Source organism: Rhinopithecus bieti, unplaced genomic scaffold (assembly GCF_001698545.2).
Source record: "Rhinopithecus bieti isolate Rb0 unplaced genomic scaffold, ASM169854v2 scaffold_2350, whole genome shotgun sequence".
Taxonomy (NCBI): domain Eukaryota; kingdom Metazoa; phylum Chordata; class Mammalia; order Primates; family Cercopithecidae; genus Rhinopithecus; species Rhinopithecus bieti.
In genome coordinates, this window is record NW_016803902.1 from 197,027 (window position 1) to 222,644 (window position 25,618).

At 40.7% G+C, this 25,618-nt stretch overlaps 1 protein-coding gene across 1 annotated transcript in view; it reads left to right on the top strand.

Moving 5' to 3' along the window:
- LDHC (lactate dehydrogenase C) overlaps nt 1-25,618 on the top strand; it is a 51,135-nt gene that overhangs the window by 20,167 nt on the left and 5,350 nt on the right. Inside the window, exons 3-6 of the mRNA XM_017858065.1 lie at nt 1,725-1,898; nt 8,901-9,074; nt 13,065-13,182; nt 20,453-20,576. Coding sequence (XP_017713554.1) covers nt 1,725-1,898; nt 8,901-9,074; nt 13,065-13,182; nt 20,453-20,576 — 590 coding nt within the window. The remainder of the gene's footprint in view (nt 1-1,724; nt 1,899-8,900; nt 9,075-13,064; nt 13,183-20,452; nt 20,577-25,618) is intronic.

Sequence of the window (25,618 nt, forward strand, 5' to 3'; positions counted from 1 at the left end):
ATCTTTTTTTGAGACAGAGTCTCACTCTGTCACACAGGGTGGAGTGCAGTGGCACGATCTGGGCTCACTGCAACCTCCACCTCCTGGGTTCAAGCCATTCTCCTGCCTCAGCTGCCCTCCCCACCCTGCGCCAAGTAGGTGGGATTACAGGTGCGCGCCACCATGCTAAGCTAATTTTTTTTTTTTTTTTTTGGAGACAGAGTCTTGCTCTGTGCAATCTTGCTCACTGTAACCTCTGCCTCCCGGGTTCAAGCAGTTCTCCTGCCTCAGCCTCCTGAATAGCTGGGATTATAGGTGTGCACCACTATGCCTGGCTAATTTTTGTATTTTTGGTAGAGACATGTTGGTCAGGCTGGTCTTGCACTCCTGACCTCAAGTGATCCGCCCACCTCAGCTTCCCAAAGTGTTAGAATTACAGTTGTGAGCCACCACGCCCAGCTATTAGATTTCATTTTCTAAAAGAACATGAAAAGTTGAGATGAGATAGATATAGAGGATATTTTAAGTAATTTTTTACATCCATATGGTAGATAACTTTCAGCTATATAGTGCTTTTTTAAAAAGTCCAGTATGAGGCCACATGTGGTGGCTCATGCCTATAATCACAGCACTTTGGGAGGCTGAGGTAGGTGGATCAGGTGAGGTCAGGAGTTCGAGACAAGCCTGGCCAACATGGTGAAACCCCATCTCTCCCCAAAAATACAAAATTTAGCTGTGTGTGATGGTGTGTGCCTGTAGTGCCAGCTACTCAGGAGGCTGATATGGGAGAATCGAACCTGAGAGGCAGACGTTGCAGTGAGCTGAGATGGCACCACTGCACTCCAGTCTGGACAACAGAGTGAGATCCTATCTCAGAAAAAAAAAAAAGTCCAGTATGAGTTAGTAAGAGCTACATAGTGGTGACATTGTATTCAACAGGTGAAACAACTGGTCATTTAGTACATAGTTTATTTTCTTGTGTGGGTCAAGAACTTGTTTGTGATTGAAACCCAGTCCCTTACAATATTAGAAGTAAATACATTCTCACTCTTAGACTCCTGAAACAGACACATAAATTCTCAGAATTCTCAGGGTTCTAAGTCTTTATTCATTTTGGTCTTTCTTTTTTTTTTTTTTTTTTGAGACGGAGTCTTGCCAGACTAGAGTGCAGTGGCGTGATCTTGGCTGACTGCAACCTCCGCCTTCCAGGTTCAAGCGATTCTCCTGCCTCAGCCTCCCAAGTAGCTGGGACTACAGGCATGTGCTGCCATGCCCAGCTAATTTTTGTATTTTTAGTAGAGACAGGATTTTACCATGTTGGCCAAGATGGTCTTGATCTCTTAACCTCGTAACCCGCCCGCCTTGGCCTCTCAAAATTCTGGATTACAGGCGTGAGCCACCATGCCCGGCCTCATTTTGCCTCATTTTGGTGTTTCTAAGAAGGCAGAGAGCTGACTTTCATTGCCTTGGGCCTTCATAACACATGGGAATTTGGGCAAAAGGGGGTTAGTTTCTATTGTTATAAAAATTTTTGAGGTAGCTATGTGAAAGTTGGCAAGTCATAGTGACAAGGCTTCCTTCAGATTATACAGGTTAGAAAAGTCCGTTCATCTCCAAAATGCCAGACATAAAGGGACATGGATACTTTAATATAGTACTAAGAATATACAATAGAGTTTTAAGGAGTTAAGGCACAGTGGTTATGGTAATCTTGATCCAAATATAGTGTTTTGTTTCCTTTTTAGATTACAGTGTATCTGCAAACTCCAGAATAGTTATTGTCACAGCAGGTGCAAGGCAGCAGGAGGGAGAAACTCGCCTTGCCCTGGTCCAACGTAATGTGACTATCATGAAATCAATCATTCCTGCCATAGTCCATTATAGTCCTGATTGTAAAATTCTTGTTGTTTCAAATCCAGGTGAGTCTTCTCTCTTCCATTCTATTGCATAAGGATGATCTTTCCATACCATTCCTTTAAAAGAATCAGCTTCATTGAGGTACAATAAATTGCACTCATTTAAGGTATATAATGCAGTGAATTTTGATAAATGTAATCACTCATGAAACTACCACCATGATCAGGATACAAAACATTTCAGTTACCTCTGAAAGTTTTCTTGTGCCTCTTTACAGTTCATCTCTCATTCTGCCCTGGCCCCATTTTCTGGAATTTTATGTGAATGGAATCATGCTGAATGTAATTTTTTCTACCTGACTTCTTTCACCCAGCATAATTATTTTGGGATTCATCCATATTATTGAGTGTATCATATTGTTCCTTTTTTAGTCCCAAAGTATTCTTTTGTTTATACATTTTTTTTTTTTTTTTTGAGATGGAGTCTTACTCTGTCCCCCAGGTTGGAGTGCAGTGGTGTAATCTTGGCTCAGTGTAACCTCTGCCTCCCAGGCTCAATTGATTCTCCCATCTCAGGCTCCCCAGTAGCTGGGACCACAGGCATGTCCCACCACACCCAGCTAATTTTTGTATTTTTGGTAGAAGTGGGGTTTCACCATTTTGTCCAGGCTGGTCTGGAACTCCTAAGCTCAGGCAGTCTATTCGCCTTGGCCTCCCAAAGTGCTGGGATTACAGATGTGAGCCACTGCACCCAGCCATTGTTTATACATTTAAATTGCTATTTTATTCATGTGTTTTTTGTTTATTCATCTGTTGAAACATACTGAGGTTATTTCCAGTTTTGGACTATTATGAATGAAACTAATATCATAATTTGTGTGTAAGTATTTGTGTGGTCATATGTCTTTATTTCTCTTGGGTAAATACCTGGGAGTAACATAGGTAGGTTATATGGTAGGTATATGTTTTACTCTATCAGATATTACCAAACCGGTTGGGCATTGTGGCTCATGCCTGTAATCCTAACACTTTGGGAGGCTGAAGCAGAAGGATCGCTTGAACCTAGGATTTTGAGACCAGTGTGGGCAACATAGGGAGACCTTGTCTGTACATAAAATAAAGTAAAAAAGCTGGGTATGAAGATTGTGTAAGCCTGAGAGGTCTAGGCTGCAGTGAGCTGTGGTTGTGCCATTGCACTACAGCCTGAATGGCAGAGTGAGACCTTGTCTCAAAACAAAACAAACAAAAACAGAAACAAACAACCAAAAAAGAAAAAAAAAAGTTTTAAATTTTAGCCAATCCAGGCCAGGCGTGGTGGCTCACACCTGTAATACCAGCAACACTTTGGGAGCCTAAGGCAGGTGGATTACCTGAGGTCAGGAGTTCAAGACTAGCCTGGCCAGGTAGTAGTGAAACCCCATCTCTACTAAAAATACAAAAATTAGCCAGGCATGGTGGCAGCCGCCTTTAATCTCAGCTACTTGGGAAGCTGAGGCAGGAGAATCACTGGAACCCTGGAGGTGGAGGTTGCAGTGAGCTGAGATCTCGCCAGTGCACTCCAGCCTGGGTGACAAGAGCCAGACTCTGTCTCTAAATAAATAAATGAATAAGGCAGTTGCAGTGGCTTATGCCTATAATCCCAGCACTTTGGGAGGCTGAGGTGGGTGGATCACTTGAGGTCGGGAGTTTGAGACCAGCCTGACCAACATATAGAAACCCCATCTCTATTAAAAATACAAAATTAGCCAGGTGTGTGGTGGTTCATGCCTGTAATTCCAGCTAGTCAAGAGGCTGAGGCAGGAAAATCACTTGAACCTGGGAGGTGGAAGTTGTGGTGAGTCGAGATGGTACCATTGCACTCCGGCCTGGGCAACAAGAGTGAAACTCTGTCTCAAAAAATAAAAATAAATAAAATAAAATAAAAAATTTTAGCCAATCCAGTATCATTGTGTGTGTTTGTGCGTGTGTGTGTGTGTTTGTTTTGTTTTGTTTTGTTTTTTGTTTTTGAGATGGAGTCTTTCTCTGTCTCTCAGGCTGGACTGCAGTGGCATGACCTTGGCTCACCACAGCCTCCCTGTTGTGGGTTCAAGTGATTCTTCTGTTCAGCCTCCCATGTCGCTGGGACTTCAGGTGCACACCACCACCCCTGGCTAGTTTTTGTATTTGTATTTTTAGTAAAGATGAGGTTACACCATGTTGGCCAGGCTGGTCTCAAACTCCTGACCTCAGGTGATCTGCCTGTCTTGGCCTCCCAAAGTGCCGGGATTACAGGCATGAGCCACCGCGCCCAGCCAGGGTTTTCAAGGTAAATGATCATATCGTCAGCAAACAGGGATAGTTTGACTTCCACTTTACCAATTTGGATGCCCTTTATTTCTTTCTCTTGTCTGATTGCTCTGGCTAGGACTTCCAGTAGTATGTTGAAGAAGAATGGTGAGAGTGGGCATCCTTGTCTTGTTCCTGTTCTCAGAGGGAATGTTTTCAACTTTTCCCCCATTCAGTATTATATTGGCTGTGGGTTTGCCATATATGGCTTTTTTGTTTGTTTGTTTGTTTGTTTGTTTGTTTGTTTGAGACGGAGTCTGGTGCGATCTTGGCTCACTGCAACCTCTACCTCCCGGGTTCAAGCAATTCTCCTGTCTCAGCCTCCCAAGTAGCTGGACCACAGGTGCACATTACCACACCCAGCTATTTTTTGTATTTTTAGTAGAGACAGAGTTTCACCATATTGGCCTGGCTGGTCTTGAACTCCTGACCTCAGGTGATCCACCCGCCTCGGCCTCCCAAAGTGCTGGAATTACAGGTGCGAGCCACCATGCCCGGCCCATAGATGGCTTTTATTCCATTAAGGTATGTCCCTTGTATGCTGATTTTGCTGAGGGTTTTAATCATGAAGGGATGCTGGATTTTGCTGAATGGTTTTTCTGCATCTATTGAGATGATCATGTGATTTTTGTTTTTAATTCTGCTTATGTAGTATATCACGTTTATTGACTTGTGTATGTTGAACCATCCCTGCATCCCTGGTAGGAAACCCACTTGATCATGGTGGATTATCTTTTTGACATGTTGTTGGATTTTGGTTAGCTAGTATTTTGTTAAGGATTTTAACATCTATGTTCATGAAGGATATCGGTCTGTAGTTTTCTTTTTTGATTGTGTCCCTCCCTGGTTTTGGTATTAGGGTGATACTGGTGAGAGAATGAATTAGGGAAGGTTCCTTCTTTCTCTGTCTTGTGGAATAGTGTCAAAAGGATTGGTACCAATTCTTCTTTGAATGTCTGGTAGAATTCTGCTGTGAATCTATCTGGTCCTGGACTTCTTTTTGTTAGTAATTTTTAATTACCATTTCATTCTCGCTGCTTGTTATTGGTCTATTCAGGGTATCTAATTATTCCTGATTTAACCTAGGAAGGTTGTATATTTCCAGAAATTTATCTATCTCTTCTAGGTTTTCTAGTTTATGTGCACAAAGGTGTACATAGTAGCCTTGAATGATCAGTGGTGTCAGCTGTAATATCTCCTGCTTCATTTCTTAATGAGGTTATTTGGATTTGCTCTTCTTTTTTTTTTTGAAACAGAGTTTTGCTCTTTCACCCAGGCTGGAGTGTAAGGGCGCGATTTCGGCTCAATGCAACCTGTGCCTCCCAGGTTCAAGTGATTCTCCCACCTCAGCCTCCTGAGTAGCTGGGATTACAGGTGTCCACCACCATGCCCAGCTAATTTTTTTATTTTCAGTAGAGATGGGGTTTCATCATGTTGGCCAAGCTCGTCTGGAACTCCTGACCTCAGGTGATCCACCCGTCTTGCCTCCCAAAGTGCTGGGATTACAGGTGTGAGCCACTGCACCCGGCCTGCTCTCTTCTTTTCTTGGTTAATCTTGCTAATAGTCTATCAATTTTATTTATCTTTTCAAAGAACCAGCTTTTTGTTTATCTTTTGTATTTTTTTGTTTCAATTTCATTTAGTTCTGCTCTGATCTTGGTTATTTCTTTTCTTCTGCTGGGTTTGGGTTTGGTTTGTTCTTGTTTCTCTAGTTCCTTGAGGTGTGACCTTAGATTGTCTCTTTATGGTCTTTCAGACTTTTTGATGTAGACACTTAGGGCTATACATTTTCCTCTTAGCATCACCTTAGCTGTATCCCAGTGGTTTTGATAGGTTGTATCATTACTGTCATTCAGTTAGAAGAATTTTTAATTTCTATCTTGATTTCATTTTTGGCCCAATGCTTATCCAGTAGGCAGGTTATTTAATTTCATGTAATTTGGCGTGGTTTGGAAGGTTCCTTTTGGAGTTGATTTTTTCCAAGTTTTATTCCCACTGTGTCTGAGAATGCTGATATAATTTCAATTTTATTAAATTTATTGAGGGGGGGCTCGTTTTATGGCCTATCATTATGGTCTATCTTGGAGAAATTCCATTGTTGCTGTTGGAATAAATGTGTTATTCTGTGGTTGTTGGATGAAATGTTGCTGTATATATCTGTTTAAATCCATTTGTTCCCAGGGGTATAGTTTAAACCACTGTTTCTTTGGTGGGACTTTCTTCTTGATGACCTGTCTATTGCTGTCAGCGAGTAATGAATTCCCCACTATTATTGTGTTGCTGTCTATCTTATTTCTTAGGTTTATTAGTAAATGTTTTATAAATTTGGGAGCTCCAGTGTTAGGTGCATATACGTTTAGGACTGTGATATTTTCCTGTTGGAAGAGCCTTTGACCATTATATAATGTCCCTCTTTGTCTCTTTTAACCACTGTTGTTTTAAAGTTTGTTTCGTCTGATACAAGAATCGCTACCTCAGCTTGCTTTTGGTGTCCATTTGCATGAAATGCCTTTTTCCACCCCTTTACGTTTATGTGAGTCCTTGTATGTTAGGTGAGTCTCCTGAAGACAAGAGATAGTTGGTTGGTTAGTTCTTATCCATTCTACAGTTCTGTATCTTTTAAGTGGCGTTTTTTTTTTTGTTTTTTGTTTGTTTTTTTTTTTGAGACGGAGTCTAGCTCTGTCACCCAGGCTGGAGCGCAGTGGCGCGATCTCGGCTCACTGCAAGCTCCGCCTCCCGGGTTCACGCCATTCTCCTGCGTCAGCCTCCGGAGCAGCTGGGACTACAGGCGCCCGCCACCGCGCCCAGCTAATTTTTTTGTGTGTATTTTTAGTAGAGACGGGGTTTCACTGTGGTCTGGATCGCCTGACCTCCTGATCCGCCCGCCTCGGCCTCCCAAAGTGCTGGGATTACAGGCGTGAGCCACCGCGCCCGGCTTAAGTGGCGTATTTAGGCCATTTACATTCAGTGTTAGTATTGAAATGCGAGATACCATTGTATTCATCATGCTTTTCATTGCCTGTGTACTTTGGGTTTTTGTTTGTTTTTGCATTTTAACTTGTGTTTTTGTTTTATAGGTCCTGTGTGATTTATGCTTTAAGAAAGTTCTGGGCCGGGCACAGTGGCTCATGCCTGTAATCCCAGCATTTTGGGAGGCCATGGTGGGTGGATCACCTGAGGTCAGGAGTTCAAGACCAGCCTGCCCAATGTAGTGAAACCCTGTCTCTACTGAAAACACAAAAATTAGCTGAGCATGGTGGTGGGCACCTGTAGTCCCAGCTACTCGGTAGGCTGAGGTAGGAGAATTGTTTGAACCTGGGAGGCAGAGGTTGCCGCGAGCTGAGATCATGCCACTGCACTCCAGCCTGGGCGACAGAGTGAGACTCCATCTCAAAAAAAGGAAATAAATAAATAAATAAATAAATAAATAGGTTCTGTTTTGATGTGTTTCCAGGCTTTGTTTCAAGATTTAGAGCTCCATCAGTTCTTATAGTGGTGGCTTGGTAGTGGCAAATTCTCTCAGCATTTGTTTGTCTGAAAATGACTATCTTTCCTTCATATACGATTCTTAGTTTCACCGGATACAACATTCTTGGCTGATAATTGTTTTGTTTGAGGAGGCTGAAGATAGGGCCCCAATCCCTTCTAGGTTGTGGGGTTTCTGCTGAGAAATCTGCTGTTAATTTGATAGGTTTTCCTTTATAGGTTACCTGGTACTTCCGTCTCACAGCTCTTAAGATTCTTTCCTTTGTCTTAACTTTGGGTAACCTAATGACAGTGTGCTAAGCAAAGATCTTTTTGTGATGAATTTCCCAGGTGTTCTTTGTGCTTCTTGTATTTGCATGTCTAGGTCTCTAGCGAGGCCAGGGAGGTTTTCCTTGATTATCTCCCCAAATACCAAATATGTTTTCTAAGCTTTTAGAATTGTCTTCTTCCTCAGAAACACTGATTATTCTTAGGCTTGGTTGTTTATTGTAATCCCAGACGTCTTGGAGGCTTTGTTCATACCTTCTTATTCTTTTTCTTTGTCTTTGTTCGATTGGGTTAATTTGAAGACCTTGTGTTCGAGCTCTGAATTTCTTTCTTCTACTTGTTCAATTCTATTGCTGAGACTTTCCAGAGCATTTCACAAATCTAAAAGTGTGTCCAAAGTTTCCTGAATTTTTGATTGTTTTTTCTTTAAGCTACTTCTTTAGGTGAATATTTCTCCCTTCACTTCTTGTATCATTTTTTGGATTTCCTTGCATTGGGCTTCACCTTTCTCTGGTCCCTCCCTGATGAGCTTAATAGCTAACCTCCTGAATTATTTTTCAGGTAAACTAGGGATTTCTTCTTGGTTTGGATCCATTTCTGGTGAACTAGTGTGATTTTTGGGGGGTGCTGACCAATCTTATTTTGTTATATTACCAAGCTTGCTTTTCTGGTTCCTTCTTAGCCTCCCAAGTAGCTGGGAATGTGGGTGTGTGCCACCATGTCTGGCTAATTTTTGTATTTTTTGGTAGAGACTGTTTCACCATGTTGGCCAGGCTGGTTTCAAAGTCTTGGTGTCAGGTGATCCACCCACCTAAGCCTCCTAAAGTGCTGGGATTACAGGCATGAGCCCCCACACCTGGCCAGTGATTTGCTTCACTTTGTAGTAAATCTGTGTTTGACTCTAAAACAATTCATCTATCTATTCAGGAAAAAATTTTTTTTTAAGTTACACTGAATCTTTTTCTAACATGAAATTTTTCTTCTTAGTGGATATTTTGACGTATGTAGTCTGGAAGATAAGTGGCTTGCCTATAACTCGTGTAATTGGAAGTGGTTGTAATTTAGACTCTGCCCGTTTCCGTTACCTAATTGGAGAAAAGTTGGGTGTCCACCCCACAAGCTGCCATGGTTGGATTATTGGAGAACATGGTGATTCTAGCGGTAAGTATAAATCTATTATTATTATGTGACTACCCTTCTTATCTCTAATAATGCTTATTTCCTTTAAAGTTTTTTTTTCCTGATATTAATATAGTTGTATAAGTTTCATTTTGTTGGTACTTTCCTGGTGTAACTTTTACTGTTCCTTTACTTTCAATCTTTTGCATCATTGATTTAGCTATCTTTCATAAAATAGTCCACAAAACATATAGCTGTTTTAAAGTCAATATGAGTGTTTCTCTTATCTGTAATACATTTTTATTTATTGTGTTTTTTTAAACAGCTTTATTAAGACATAATTCATGATATGGTTTGGATCTGTGTCCCTGCCCAAATCTCTTGTTGAATTGTAATCTCCAGTGTGGGAGCTGGGGCCTAGTGGGAGGTGGTTGGATCATGGAGGCAGGTTCTCATGGTTTAACACCATCCACCTTGGTACTGTTTCCACAATAGTGAGTTCTTGTGAGGTCTGGTTGTTTAAAAGTGTGTGGCACCACCCCCCTCTCTCCCTCCTTCTCCTGCTGCAGCCGTATAAGACACTTCTGCTTCCCTTTCACCTTCTTTTGTGATTAAAAGTTTCCTGAGACCTCGCAGGAAGCCAAGCAGATGCCAGCATTGTGCTTCCTGTACAGCTTGCAGAATTGTGAGCCAGTTAAATCTCTTTTCTTTGTAAGTTGCCCAGTCTTAGGTATTTCTTTATAGCAATGTGAGAATGGACTAATACAATTCACATACCATAAAATTCAACCAGCAAAATATAGAATTCTTGAGTTTCTGATATGTTCACAGGATTGTACTAACATCACCACAATCTAAATACAGAATATTTTCATCAGCCCAAAATGAAATCCACATTCTTTCCACTGCCCTAGCCCCAGGCAACCGCTAATCTACTTTCTCACTCTGTATGTTTATTTATTCCAGAGTTTTCATGTAAATGAAATAATATGTGATTTTAACTCTTGAGGCCACACCAACCTCTCTTTTTACTGAATTTAAATACTTAGTCTCTGCTACATGGTTAGAACTTTATACTTTTTACAGTGTTCCTTAATTGTGTCATGTATGTAAATCTTCTTTCCATCATGGCAATAAACCAATTGAGAATAAAGACTATTTGTTCAAGCATTCATTCATTTATTCAAAACATTTAAAGTGCCCTTTTCTTTGTAATCCAAGAGCCATAATATAACAAATACTTTGATTTGAGTTGGACAAATATTTCTTCAACCAGAGCCTTACTTTAACCCTGTTGGCTTGTGTTATTGTCCTAACACACTTATTTTTCCTGAAGGTCATTAAAACTAATTTTCTCTGGTATATTTTAATGTCTCACATTAATATTCTATAACTTTATTTTTAGAAAACGGTATATTCTGATTAGTATTAATTTGAACATATTTAGTATTCTATTTAGCATGATTTTTCTGTTTACTTTCTCTTTTTCTGCCTTCCATTGGATCTACTTTCTTTGATTTCCTCTAATACTTTGGATTATACACTTACCTTATAAATGGTTATCTGTAAATTTTTAACATTAATACTTGATCCCAGATGATAAATTTATTTACTGTCCTTTGGGATAATACAAAGATCTGGTTTTTTTTGTTTGTTTGTTTGTTTTGAGACAGTTTTGCTCTTGTTGCGCAGGCTGGAGTGCGATGACGCAATCTCAGCTCACCACAACCTTCGCCTCCTGGGTTCAAGCAATTCTCCTGCCTCAGCCTCCTGAGCAGCTGGGATTACAAGCATGTGCCACCACACCCAGCTAATTTTGTATTTTTAGTAGAGACAGGGTTTCACCATGTTGGTCAGGCTGGTCTCGAACTCCTGACCTCTAGTGATCCACCCGCCACAGCTTCCCAAAGTGCTGGGATTACAGGCATGAGCCACTGCGCCGGGTCCCGATAATACAAAGATCTTAGAATGCTTTTAGTTTGATCATCCTCTTTTTTATGATGTTGACACCATCCTCTTTCTGTCATACATGTAATTATTAATTCCTTTTCTGTATCTGTACTGTTCTTATATCCCTCAAACTAGTTATAATTATTATTAATAGTTAATACTTGTTTCGATTCAAGTACAGGTTTGCCAGTTGTGTTGCTTATCTTTATTTTCTCCATCTAACTTCTTTGCCTGGGTTCAATTTACTTCTTCCTGAACTCTATCCTATTGGTGGTGTTTATGTGACTGTTGTAGCCTCACCGTATTCTGGAATGACAGGTTAGTTGGATGTGAGACTCTAGATTGACAGTTATTCCTCCTTGGCTCTTTTTTACTATTGAGAAGTATGGTATTAATTTGGTATTCTTTTCCCTCTAATTGTTTATATTTTATCAGTCCTTTTCTTTGTTTATACTGCATTTTGCATATTGCTTAAAAATATGTATGTTGCTTAAAAATGCCTCCTATACCACACAATTATAAATAAATTCTACTACATATTTTCTAACAACTTTATAATTTTATTTCTTACATTTCTCTCTTTTATGCATTTGAAACCTATTTTTATGTATGGTGTAAAGTGGTGTTTTAGGCCTTTTTTTGTTGTGGTAAAGAAATACCTGGCCAGGGCCAGGCACGGTGGCTCACGCCTGTAATCCCAGCACTTTGGGAGGCTGAGGTGGGCGGATCACAAAGTCAGGAGATGGAGACCATCCTGGCTAACACGGTGAAACCCCATCTCTACTAAAAATACAAAAAGTTAGCCAGGCATGGTGGTGGGTGCCTGTAGTCCCAGCTACTTGGGAGGCTGAGGCTGGAGAATGGTGTGAACCTGGGAGACGGAGCTTGCAGTGAGCCGAGATCGTGCCACTGGCCACTGCATTCTATACCTGGGACAGAGGTGAGACTCTGTCCAAAAAAAAAAAAAAAAAAAGAAAGAAAGAAGATAAGAAAAGAGCCGGGCGCGGTGGCTCAAGCCTGTAATCAGCACTTTGGGAGGCACCGAGACGGGCGGACACGTAGGTCAGGAGATCGAGACCATCCTGGCTAACACTGGTGATACTCCCGTCTCTACTAAAAATAACCCACCATGACGAAGCGCAGGTAGGACACGCAGAAAACACGCCCAGCTGTAGTCCTCAGCTCGCTCGGGAGGCTGAGCAGGAGAATCCGGCGTAAACCCGGGCGGCGGAGCTTGCAGTGAGCTGAGATCTGGCCACTGCACTCAGTCCGGTGCGATAGAGCGATGACTCGCCTCAAAAAAGAAAGAAAGAAAGAAAAAGAAATACCTGACAAGGAGTCGTGGCTCATGCCTGTAATCCCAGCACTTTTGGAGGCCAAGGCATGTGGATTACTTGAGGCCAGGAGGTTAAGACCAGCCTGGCCAACATAGCAAAACCCCATCTCTACTAAAAATACAAAAAACGCTGGGTGTGGTGGCACACACCTGTAATCCCAGCTGCTTGGGAGGCTGAAACAGAAGAATCCCTTGAATCTGGGAGGTGGAGGTTGCAGTGAGCCAAGATCAAGCCACTACGCTGCAGCCTGGATGAAAAAGACGAAAAAAAAAAAAAAAAAGAAATACCTGAGGCTGAGCAATTTGTAAAGAAAAGAGGTTTAATTTAGCTTGTGCTTCTGCAGGTTGTACAGGCATGGCTCCAAGATATGCTCTTGATGAGGGCCTCAGGAAGCTTGCAATCATGGCAGAAGGCAAAGGAGGAGTAGATGTGTCACATGGTGAGGGCAGAAACGAGAGAGAGAGGAGGTGCCATACGCTTTTAAACAACCAGATCTCACATGAACTCAGAGTGAAAACTCACTCATCAACAGGGGATGATGCTAAGCTATTCATGAGGGATCAGTGCCCATGATCAGACACTTCCCACCTCCAACGCTAGGGGTTATATTTCAACATGACATTTGGAGGGGACAAACATCTGAACCATATCAAGTGGCAAACCTAACTTAAAAAGATAACACTGAATTCAAACTCCTGATGCAATATTGGGAAGAAGAGTTTATTTTTACATCTGTATTTTTTAGTGCCCTTATGGAGTGGGGTGAATGTTGCTGGTGTTGCTCTGAAGACTCTGGACCCTAAATTAGGAACAGATTCAGATAAGGAACACTGGAAAAATATCCATAAACAAGTTATTCAAAGGTAATAGTCACTATTAAGTTTCTTAATGCCTTAATAATCAGTCTTAAGAATACATATCACAGACAAAAATCAAATAGTTGATCTTTGCCTTTTGTCAGATAAATAACTCTAGTCTTCTGAAAATCACTAAATTCAGACTTATACATAGCTTTCTTTTGGGGCATTTGTCAAAAGAAAAGTACTTATTATTTCACAACTCATATATTTGAGAGTAATAAAAGCATAGTGATTATGACAATGGACTTTGGAGCCAGGTTGTCCAGGTTTGAAACCTTCATCATTTATTAGTGATATGATATTGGGAAATTACTTAAAATATCAGAAGTTGTTTACTCATCTTCAAAATGGTGATAATTATAGAACCTACTTTGCAGGGCTACTATAGAGAGTAAATAAGTTAGTACTATTTTATGCAAAATGCTAGAACCATGCCAAGAACTTATTAAATGTTCATCATTTGACTAGATGAAACATTAAGCTAATGCAGATGATCAGAAATCAATATGGTTTTCTTATAAGTGAAGCATCTGACTCCATATGTATTAGCCTTAACAGCACGCAGGATTATTCTTCATGCTTTAGTCAAGAGTCAAGTTACATATTAATAGAAGTTATAGAACTTAAAAATTGGGTGGGTGGGGGGTTGCTCACACCTGTAATTCCAGCACTTTGGGAGGCCAAGGCGGGTAGATCACCTGAGGTCAGGAGTTCGAGACCAGCCTGACCAACATGGTAAAACCCTGTATCTAAAAATACAAAAATTAGATGGGTGTGTTGATGGGTGCCTGTAATCCCAGGTACTTGGGAGGCTGAGGCAGGAGATCGCTGGAACCCAGGAGGCAGAGGTTGCAGTGAGCCAAGACAGCGCCATTGCACTCCAGCCTGGGTGACAAGAGTGAAACTCCATCTCAAAAAAAAGAAGTTAAAAATCACTTTTGGATGTTCACAGCTTGGAATATTGAACTTAACAAAAACCACAAGTCTACTATATGTATACTTATGATAAAACCCTACAAAAATGTGTAAGAGACCGGGCGTGGTGACTCACGCCTATAATCCCAACACTTTGGGAGGCCAAGGTGGGCAGATCACCTGAGGTCAGGAGTTCGAGACCAGCCTGGCCAACATGGTGAAACCCGTCTCTACTAAAAAAATAAATAAATAACAAAAATTAGCCAGGTGTGGTGGTGTGTGCCTGTAATCTCAGCTACTTGGGAGGCTGAGCCATGAGAATTGCTTGAACCCAGGAGGCAGAGGTTGCAGTGAGCCAAGATTGTGCCACTGCACTCCAGCCTGGGCAACAGAGCAAGACTCTGTCTCAGAAAAAAAAATAAATATATAAAACAAAATAATAGGCTGGGTGCAGTGGCTCATGTCTGTAATCCCAGCATTTTGGGAGATTGAGGTGGGCCGATCATGAGGTCAGGAGATCAAGACCATCCTGACCAACATGTTGAAACTCTGTCCCTACTAAAATATACACACACAAAAAAAATTAGCTGGCTCTGGTGGTGCGCACCTGTAATCCCAGCTACTCAGGAGGCTGAGGCAGGAGAATCGCTTGAACCTGGGAGGCAGCGGTTGCAGTGAGCTGAGATCTCACAACTGCACTCCAGGCTGGCGACAGAGCAAGACTCTGCCTCAAAGAAAACAAACAAACAAATAAAATAAAAATAAAACAAAAATGTGTAAGAATTAGGGCAGAGACTAAAAGTCACATAATATAACAAAAAAGTGATCATGGGTGAGTTTTATTCTCTTAAATGCCTTTTAGTTTTAAAAGTTTATATTATTTTATTTTTGGTTATAAAAAGTAACATGGCAATGTGTATGAGTACAGAGCTTCAGTTTGGGAAGATGAAAACATTTGAGAGAGGATAGTGGTAATGACTGCACAGCAGTGTTAATGTACTTAATGCCACTAAATTGTATACTTAAAAAATTGTTACGATGATAAATTTTACCACAGTTAAAAAAGCAGTTAAAGCTGGGTGCAGTGGCTGACATCTATAATCCCAACACTTTGGGAGGCTGAGGTAGGAGGATTGTTTGAGGCCAGGAGTTTCAGATCAGCTGGGGCAACAGAGTGAGATCATGTCTCCACAAAAAATTTTTAAAAATTAGCCAGGCATGGTAGTATGCCTATAGTCCCAGCTACTGGGGTACCTGAGGCAGGAAGATCACTTGAGCCCAGGAGTTTTAGGCTCAACTCAAACTAGCAGAGGTTGATCACACCACTGCACACTAGCCTGGACAGCAGAGAAAGATCCTGTCTCTCTAAAAAAAAAATAAAATAAAATAAAAAAATTTTAAAATAAAATTAAAAAATTAACTAGGTGTGGTGTTGCATACCTGTAGTCTTAGCTACCTGGGAGGTTGAGATGGGAGGATTACTTGAGCCCAGGAATGCCAGGTTGCAATGAACAATGATAGTCCACTGCATTTCAACCTGGGCAATAGAGTGAGGCCTTGTCTCTTAAAGAAAACAAAAACAAAAAACCAAACAACAACAATATTAAAAGTATATAGCCACTAATTGTCTGAAATTCAGACTGTCCAACTCACAGGACATAATAGGTTTTCACCTAGCATTAAGTTTATCTAGCACGATGAAAGGATGCCAGGAAGAAAACACAGTACAGCATATCAGTATCTTCTTTAGAAGGTATTTCAATGTGGCCGGGTGTGTTGGCTCATGCCTGTAATCCCAGCACTTTGGGAGGCTGAGGTGTGTAGATCACTTCATAAGGTCAGAAGTTTGAGACCAGCCTGGCGCAACATGGTGAAACCCTGTCTCTACTAAAAATACAAAAATTAGCTGGGCTTGGTGGCGGGCGCCTGTAATCCCAGCTATTCGGGAGGCTGAGGCATCACTTGAACCCGGGAGCTGGAGGTTGCTGTGGGCTGAGATCACGCCGCTGCACTCCAGCCTGGGTGACAGAGGGAGACTCCGTCTAAAAACAAAACAAAACAACAGTATTGCAATGCTTAGGTGTAGCTTCTAGGCCCTGTCACTGCATGGGGCACAGTCAGTTATAAAGGAGGAAGCTGACATGGGGGCAGACTTCCCCAAGGCAGGAAAGCGGCTGCCTTTGGTTCTCAACGTTCTTTTTTTGTTTGTTTGTTTGTTTGTTTGTTTTTAATTGCAAAAGAAGGAAATTCTCAACAGTTCTTATGTGCACTTCTTGTCACATAGCCCTCAGGGTCTGCATACTTGATCCCAGTCCTGCTAGTCCTGATACAATGCACAAATCAATGGTTTCATAAAATCCAGTGCTGGCAACCTAGTTCTATTATAGTTAATAGTCCACATTTTTCTTAACTAATTTTTATGTCTAGAAAACTATGTTGCCTGAACTCAAACTCAAGGTTATCTTCCCAGTTACTTCTGGCTTTTTCGAAAGGGCTCATATCCCTTTACCCTTGGTACCTTTCCATGACCTCAGATTATTATCTTTGTATCATATATTCTTCAGAGTTCATTTGACAAACATTTCTTCAATATCTTATAAATAGGAAAAGACAAGTTAGTACATCTACAACCACTAGAATCTATAAGATACAGTAGTTAAACAGAATCCCTCACAATGTTTTGGTAATTCTTAACCAACTAGACTGTCTTTTCTCCCCTCTGTCATTTACTATCACTTGTGTCTTATTAAAGGTATTGATACACACTTTAAATCACATGTTTTATCTCTCTCTTTTTTTTTTTTTTTTTTTTGAGACAGAGTCTTGCTCTGTTGTTGCCTAGGCTGGAGTGCAGTAGTGCACTTTTGGCTCACTGCAACCTCTGCCTCCTGGGTTCAAGTGATTCTCGTGCCTCAGCCTCCCGAGTAGCTGGGACTACAGGAGTGCACCACCACACCTGGCTAGTTTTTGTATTTTTAATAGAGACAGGGTTTCACCATGTTGGCCAAACTGGTCTCAAACTCCTGACCTCAGGTGATCTGCCCGTCTTGGCCTTCCAAAGCTACCACGTTCGCCCTGTTTTTATATTTCTAAAGCAAATGTATTTCTTCTTTTGGCCAAACTATTTCCGTAAGTATCACATCAATCAAAAGTTTTAGGTCAGTTTACCAAAATACCTTTTACTTTGGTAATCATTTTGGTATGTTTTATTTTCTTAAATTCTCTTAAGGGAACCTACAAATGCTTTGTTTCACCAAAAAGTTTTGAATAAGAGTTTAAATTAATCCCTAGAAAAGACAATATGTATTAATATTACGGTATCTTTTCCTATCCTTCTCAAAAAAAATGTCCCTTATCCCCATATATTTTCAGCTATAGGGGCCAGGAGACCAGTCTCCAATAAATGCAGGGATCTAACTGGTCTGGAGGCACATCCATACCCCTCACCCACTAAGGAATCTGTGTTAACCAATAGTGGTTTCCAAGTGTTATGGAGCAGTCCATCTACCTCCCGTAGGGATGTCACAGTGTTGGTCTTTTATCTACCCAGTGACTTAATAATTGTACCACAGAGAATGGTAGTTCTTTCTTTTTCTCTTTCTTTCTTTTCTTTCTTTCTTTTTTTTTTTTTTTGAGACAGGGTCTGGCTCTGTCATCCAGGCTAGAGTGTGGTGGCTTGATCTTGGCTTACTGCAACCTCTGACTTCCAGGCTCAAGCCATCTTCACACCTTAGCCTCCTGAGTAGCTGGCAATATAGGTGCATGCCACCATGCCTGGCCACTTTTTGTATTTTTAGTAGTGGTGGGGTTTCACTATGTTGCCCAGGCTGGTCTCAAACTCCTGAGCTAAAGCAATCCACCCATCTCGGCCTCCCAAAGTGTTGGGATTACAGGTGTGAGCCACTGCGCTCAGGCAGTTCCTTTTTAATTTGAGACACTTGCTTTAAGGGAACAAGGATTAAGATCACATTTTCCATTGAAGTCCTGTATGATTTGAATACCAAATATTCCAATGTGTTTCAGATCAGTACTTATCACTATTGGTCCTCTCAACTCTGCAGTATCTAAAATTAAATTATTTTCCTCTTGATCATTTCGCAGAGGATCTATAATTATAAACAATCTTTAGGGTGCTGCTAATATTTATCTAAAAACTACTCAGCTCTTTTTACACAACAGCCTCTGATTTGCTAGTGTCTAACCAACTGCAGAGGAATGACATCATGATTTAATAGGATGTCCTTACTGGTTCCCAAGAGGGCATTTGGTTTACAATGTGTATCAGTTTTTGTCTTAAAGTACCAGCCTTGAAACTGTTTCTTCTGTTTGCTCCCTTTACCTTTCTTTTACAACAGCAGTTTTATTTTCATCAAGATGGTTAATAACAACTAAAGGATTATGTTTTTAGCCATTCTCAACTTTCTTCTCTTTCTCTATCCATTTTGTTAATACCCGAGAGGATAAATCTGTTATCCAGATTCAACTGGTGAGATTTGTCCCCAGTTATCTACTGTAGAGCTTTCTTTACTTCAACTCATAGACAGTATGCTGTCTATGCTGTCAGTCAGGTGCCAGGCAGACCCTCTTTCCCTTTCCTTTTACTTACCTCCAGAGTCTTGGCCATATAGAATTGAGGGTCTAAAAGTACTTTTGTCATCAAAAGTATTGCATGGCCTCTGATAGTGGCCCTGATTTTGGACTGATAGTCAAATCATAGGACACTATTGTAGGAACAGTCTAGGCCCAACCTCCTGTGCTCATGTATATACACACACATATATACACATATACATATATATATGTTTTTGGCAACCAAGTGTGTTATGTGCATTCCTGGGGCTTTAAAACTGGGAAGTTGTAAGACCTCCTCATATGAATGATATGCTGTGCAGTCTGTGCTTTTTGTCCTATAGCCTTTCTAAAAGTTAAATAAACTTAGTGCTAAATTAAATCCTCTTTGTCCAGTGAATTTGACTGTCAGTCCAAACCTGAGGCGGCCACTATTTGTAGCAATGCAAATATATAATAAATATTAATTGTAGGAAATCAGAAAATTCAGATAGGCATAAAGAAGACTCACCTGTAAGGCTGTCTTGTAAAAATAATCACTATTAATAACTTGGTGGCTTGATGCAACTCTAAAGTTTGTATAAAAATTTATATTTTTTACAAGCCAGAGATAAGAAAGTGCATAATGTTTAGTATTGTGGTATTTTCCTTTGAAAATGTATCATAAATATTTTCCATATTCATTTATTATTGATTTAGTGGTATATTCTTAGGAAAGATATATACACACAACTTACAACTATATACATTTACATTGGCAAACTAGTAACAATTTTTTTTTGTTGGACAGAGTCTCCCTCTGTCACCCAGGCTGGAGTGCAATGGTATAGTCTAGGCTCACTGCAACCTCTGCCCCCCAGGTTCAAGTGATTCTCCTGCCTCAGCTTCCCGAGTAGCTGAGACTACAGGCACGTGCCACCACACCCAGATAATTTTTGTATTTTTAGTAGAGATGGGGTTTCGCTGTGTTGGCCAGCATTGGCCAGGCTGGTCTTGAACTTCTGACCTCATGATCCACCCACCTCGGCCTCCCATAGTGCTGGGATTGCAGGTGTGAGCCACTGACCCTGGCCACTAGTAACAATTTTAAACAGTTCAAGAGATATATATGGTAACTTTCAAGGTGATTAGTTTCTATGTTGCATATCTAAGCAACAACACAAAAAATATTAAAAGCTAGTTTCATCTTGAGTGGAACATTTGTCCTACTATTCTGCCTTTATGATAAAAAAAAGGGTGAATTAATTTTTACTTAAAGTAAGTAGGCTGGGCATGGTGGCTCATGTCTGTAATACCAGCACTCCGGGAAACTGAGGCGAGCAGATTGCTTGAGCTCAGAAGTTCAAGACCAGCCTGGGCAACATGGCGAAACCCCGTATCTACAAAGAACACAAAAATTAGCCAGGCATGGTGGCTCATGCCCGTGCTTCCAAGTAGCTACTTGGGAAGCTGAGGAGGGAGGATCGCATGAGCCCAGGAGGCAGAGGTTGCAGTGAGCCATGATCACACACCACTGCCCTCCAGCCTGGGCAAGGAAGCAAGACCCTGTCTATAATAATAATAATAATGATAATCAATAAAAAAGTAAATAAAGTATGTAGTGAAGTTTTGTGAGACCAGTACAAAAAGTTTTGTTGCCTGTTTATAAATTCTGTAAGAAATCTATGAGAAAATTTTAATACAATTGCATTGACATGTAGATTACTTCAAAATGGATGCTTGAAGAATATTATGTTTTCTCTGGGCTGACTTATTATGAATTTGATTTTCTTACTTTCTACAACTGTAGTGCCTATGAGATTATCAAGCTGAAGGGGTATACCTCTTGGGCTATTGGACTGTCTGTGATGGATCTGGTAGGATCCATTTTGAAAAATCTTAGGAGAGTGCACCCGGTTTCCACCATGGTTAAGGTAGGCTTAAATTAAATCTTCATTTATCATTCTTTCCTTTAATATTTATTGAGTCACTACTATATGCCAGGCAGTGTACAAGATGTTGAGGATATAATAGTGAATAAAAAAAAAATACCAGAGAACTTGACCTCAGGGTCAGGTCAAAAAAATACAGATACCTTGACCTAAGGAAGGGAATCCTGAAAGAGAACCAGGTTTGAAGATCATGTTTACAGTTTTGGACACAGTTTTGAGCCCTGGCATGTAAACAGTGTGAAGCCAACTCAAACTAGCTTATGCAAAAAGAAAATTTATTGACTTATGTAACTGAAATGCCAAGGAGGCCTGATTCTGGTACTCAAACTATATTATGAGTGCTGTCTTTTCTCTCCATTCTCTTGGCTCATCTTTTTCCTCTATTAGCTTCCAACTCATGCAAACTTTTTCCATGGGGCAACAAAGACAGCTCCCAGTAGCTGCAGGCTTAGATCCTATAATACTTCTGGCTGAGAACCACTGGAGTAGACTGAGGAAATTAAGACAAGTGTAATAGCTATTTTTAGGAATTTGGCTGTGAAGATAAGGCAAATCAGGGCAAGAAGTTTGTTTGCTTGTTTTTTATACAGATAAGATGCTTATAGTAAAGATCAAATACCAAGGGAGAAGCTGAAGACAGAAGTGGTAAGCAGAGGGGAATGGAGTCCAGAGCATAGGTGTAGGCATTACCCCTAAAAAGAGGAGGGGCAGGAGTTAACAAAGAGAGAATGTGTACTGATGCATGTAGATTTGTATATTTGACATTGGAAGCATCTGATGACTTCTCTATTTTTTTTTTTTTTTGAGACGGAGTCTCGCTCTGTTGCCCAGGCTGGAGTGCAGTGTCGAGCTCTTGGCTCACTGCAAGTTCCACCTCCCAGGTTCACGCCATTCTCCTGCCTCAGCCTCCTGAGTATCTGGGACTACAGGCACCTGCCACCACACCCGGCTAATTTTTTTTTTTGTATTTTTAATAGAGACCGGGTTTCACCGTGTTAGCCAGGATGGTCTTGATCTCCTGACCTCGTGACCTGCCTGCCTTAGCCTCCAAAGTGCTGGGATTACAGGCTTGAGCCACTGCAACCGGCTGATTTCTCTATTTTTAGTGAAAGGAGTAGGATAACGGGAGTGGGAGCAGAAGGTGTTTCATAAGCGAAAAAAGTCTAGAAACTGGAAAGAGAATTTTGGTTGGATTATTCGTATGTATATTGAAGTTAACAAGGATAATGGCAGAAATTGGGATAGACAGGGAAGACTGTGTCAGTCTGTGAATGAGATGGAATAACTAGGAGGTTAGTCATTGCAAAGGGAAGAAGAGCTGAATTAGATGATCCCAAGACCAGCTCGGTTGGGGAGAACCTAACCCAGCAGTGCTAGAGGAATTAAAGACACACACACAGAAATATAGAGGTGTGAAGTGGGAAATCAGGGGTCTCACAACCTTCAGAGCTGAGAGCCCTGAACAGAGATTTACCCACGTATTTATTAACAGCAAGCCAGTCATTAGCATTGTTTCTATAGATATTAAATTAACTAAAAGTATTCCTTATGGGAAACGAAGGGATGGGCTGAATTAAAGGAATAGGTTGGGCTAGTTAACTGCAGCAGGAGCATGTCCCTAAGGCACAGATTGCTCATGCAATAGTTTGTGGTTTAATAACGCCTTTAAGGGGTTTTCCGCCCTGGGTGGGCCAGGTGTTCCTTGCCCTCATTCGGGTAAACCCACAACCTTGCAGCATGGGCATTGTGGCCATCTTGAACACGTCAGAGTGCTGCAGAGATTTTGTTTATGGCCAGTTTTGGGGGGCCCTGCTCCCAACATGTCCCTCCTTCTTTGATTTGCAAATTGATAAAAGCAAAGGCAGCTTTGTCACAGTGAGCTACTTCTCACAGGAGTCAGGATACACATCTGCAGACTATACAAAGACAGACAACACAGATTAAAAGCACAATCATTGAAATCACAGAGCTTGCAAGTGTTTTTATCCATTTTAATGGGTTACTAGCTGCTAATTTGTCTATAACTCCTTTAAGCACTCCAGTTCTTGGCATTAAGGTCAGGTGTGCCTGGGATGCTGTAAATATTTTTTCTTTAATTTTGCAATATCCAAAGACAAGTTTGTAGAGTGTCTTTCTAGATGCTTTTTTATTCTTTCTCAAATTTTGATCTTATTAAGAGCTATTAATAGTTTCCACACATCCTTATGTTAAGCCCCTAGAGTGGGTCATATCATTTGAGGTTGAGGTGCCACTATACCGCCATGTTTCCAGGTAATAGGAACTTTTGTCGTACTTTTTATCATTTCTATTATCTGACCGTTTTGTTCAGACCAGCTGAATATAGTGTGGCCATGGCATGCAGACTGAGAGGTGCAATTCAAGCTAAACATCCCCTTAGCGTACCAGTTAGTAATGATTCCATAGGAATCGTTGTGCAGCACCTCTACCTGTTCTGCAATGCAATCTTCCTAAACAAGTACTTTCATTATTTCTGGCCAGGTTCTATTTTGCTTATAAATAGGTTTTTGAGGGTGGTATGCCTCAACTATAAGAGCAGATTTATTATGGTAAATACTGAGATCAGAAAGCATGTGTAACTGTGTCATAGAGTGATTAAATCCAGGCATTATTACCAGCCAGATTAATAAATATGCCCAATAAGTATAATTGTTCTCTGTGTCAGCCCTTATTGAAGGAATACTCATGGCACTGGTGATAAATGCTATCATAGCTACCGTTAAATTATTCATTATGACTGGTTGTCCTGCTTTCCTCAGGTTTTCTTCCACCATCTGTGACAGCTTCTTGATCTGTCCCCAGGTGGGTGGCTGTGTTTGATGGGTGTTGCTCATGGCAGTTGGTGTCCTCCTCAGCATCAGTCTGGACACGGCTGCAACCGGGAGGTCCTCGGGATCCTCCCGGAATCTCTTCCTCAGCATCTGGCTCATGATGAGGTTTCAGGTGTCTTGATGGTATCCAAATTGGCTGTTGATTTTGGCCTGAAGAAACACAAGCATAACCTCTACCCCAAGTTATTATTTTACCTATTTCCCATCTTTCTGTTATTGGATCTCTCTACCAAATCAATTGTTCTGCTTCTGTCTTTGCAGCTGGTTTCTGTATATGCTGTTCAGCTGCTGATAGCATCTGGCCTTTGGGCAGACTCAAAAAATTTAAAGTTAATAATGCTAGATTCAGTTGCATCCGTGGGGTTCCATATTCCCTGTCTCCTCCTTTCTGCTTTTGCTACTGCTGTTTTAGGGAAAGATTCATTCTTTCCACTATGGCTTGTCCTTGAGAATTGTATGGGATACCAGTAATGTGTTTAATATTCCACAGAGAAAAATGTAGCTAGAGCTTGGCAGTATAGCCTGGGGCATTATCTGTTTTAATAGAAGCTGGAATGCCCATCACCACAAAACACTGCAAAAGATGATGTTTAACACAGGCAGCAGACTCTCCTGATTGGCATGTAGCCCAAAGTGAGAAAAGGTGTTCACACATACATGTACATAAGCTAGTCTCCCAAATGAGGAAACATGTGTGACATCCATTTGCCAAAGAGAGTTAAGTTCTAATCCTCAAGGATTAACTCCTCCTGTAAAAGATGAGGAGTGTACCATATGGCAAGTTGGCCATCACTGGATAATATTTTTGGCCTCTTTCCAGGTAATGCTGTATTTGTATTTGAGACCAGAGGCATTAACATGGGTTAAATTATGAAAGTGTCTAGCATTAGATATTGCATTAGCAACTAGGTGATCAGCCATTTGATTCCCTTCAGTCACATGGGCCCTAATGTGAGTGATGTAAAAAGGATGCATTCTACTTCTAACTGCTGTTTGCAATTGGGTAAATAAAGTCATCAGTTGTTCATATTTATGAAATCATAACTGAGCATTTTCAGTTAACTGTGTGGAATGAATCACATATAGAGAATCAGAAATCACATTAATAGGCATATCAAAATGAGTCAATACCTCAATTGCAGCTACAACCTCTGCTTTTCAAGCTGAAGTATAGGGCATCTGGAAAACTTTACTTTTTGAGCCAGAATAAGAAGCTTTACCATTACTACATCCATCTGTAAAAACAATGAAAACGCTTAGCAGGCTGCAGGTTGTTTACTGCAGGAACTGTAAATGCAAACCGTTCATAGTCTTGCTCAGCTAAAGAGATAGTAAAGAAACAGTCTTTTAAATCTATGACTATTAAAGGCTAATTTTTTGGAATTATAGCAGGAGTAGGCAATCCTGGCTGTAATGCTCCCATAGGTTGTATAACTGAATTGATCGCTCTTAAGTCAGTTAGCATTCTCCATTTACCTGATTTTTTCTTAGTTACGAAAACTGGAGAATTCCAAAGGGAAAATGTTGGAACTATGTGCCCATTTTCTAATTGTTCAGTAACTAATTTCTCTAAAGCCTTCAGTTTCTCTTTACTTAGCGGCCATTGTTCTATCCAAATTGGCTTATCTGTTAACCATTTTAAAGGTATAGGTTCTGGAGGCTTCACAATGGCCGCCATCAAAAATTATATCCTAAACCTTGGCGGGAACTTTGTCTTTCTACTTGAAGTGGTTCTTTTAAACCTTGCAAGTTTTTTTCTAGTCCCATACCAGGGACATACCCCATTTAATGCATTGTATGTTGACTTTGAGGGCTATATAATTGTTCTGAAATTAGAACTTGTGCTTCCCATTGTTGTAATAAATCTCTCCCCCATAAATTTATAGGTACAGAAGTATAATTGGTTGAATAGTCCCAGATTGTCCATCGGGCCCTTCACAATGCAAAATGTAACTACTTTGAAATACTTCAGTGGCTTTACCAACTCCAACTATGTTAAATTGAGTGAGTTGAATTGGCCATGCAGACGGTCCGTGCTGTAGAGAAATGATTGAAATGTCCGCTCCTGTATCTACCAAACCTTTAAATTTATTTCCCTGAATAGTTATTTCACAGGTAGGATGTTTATCAGTAATTTGATTTGCCCAGTAAGCTGCTTTGCCTTGTTTATTTGTG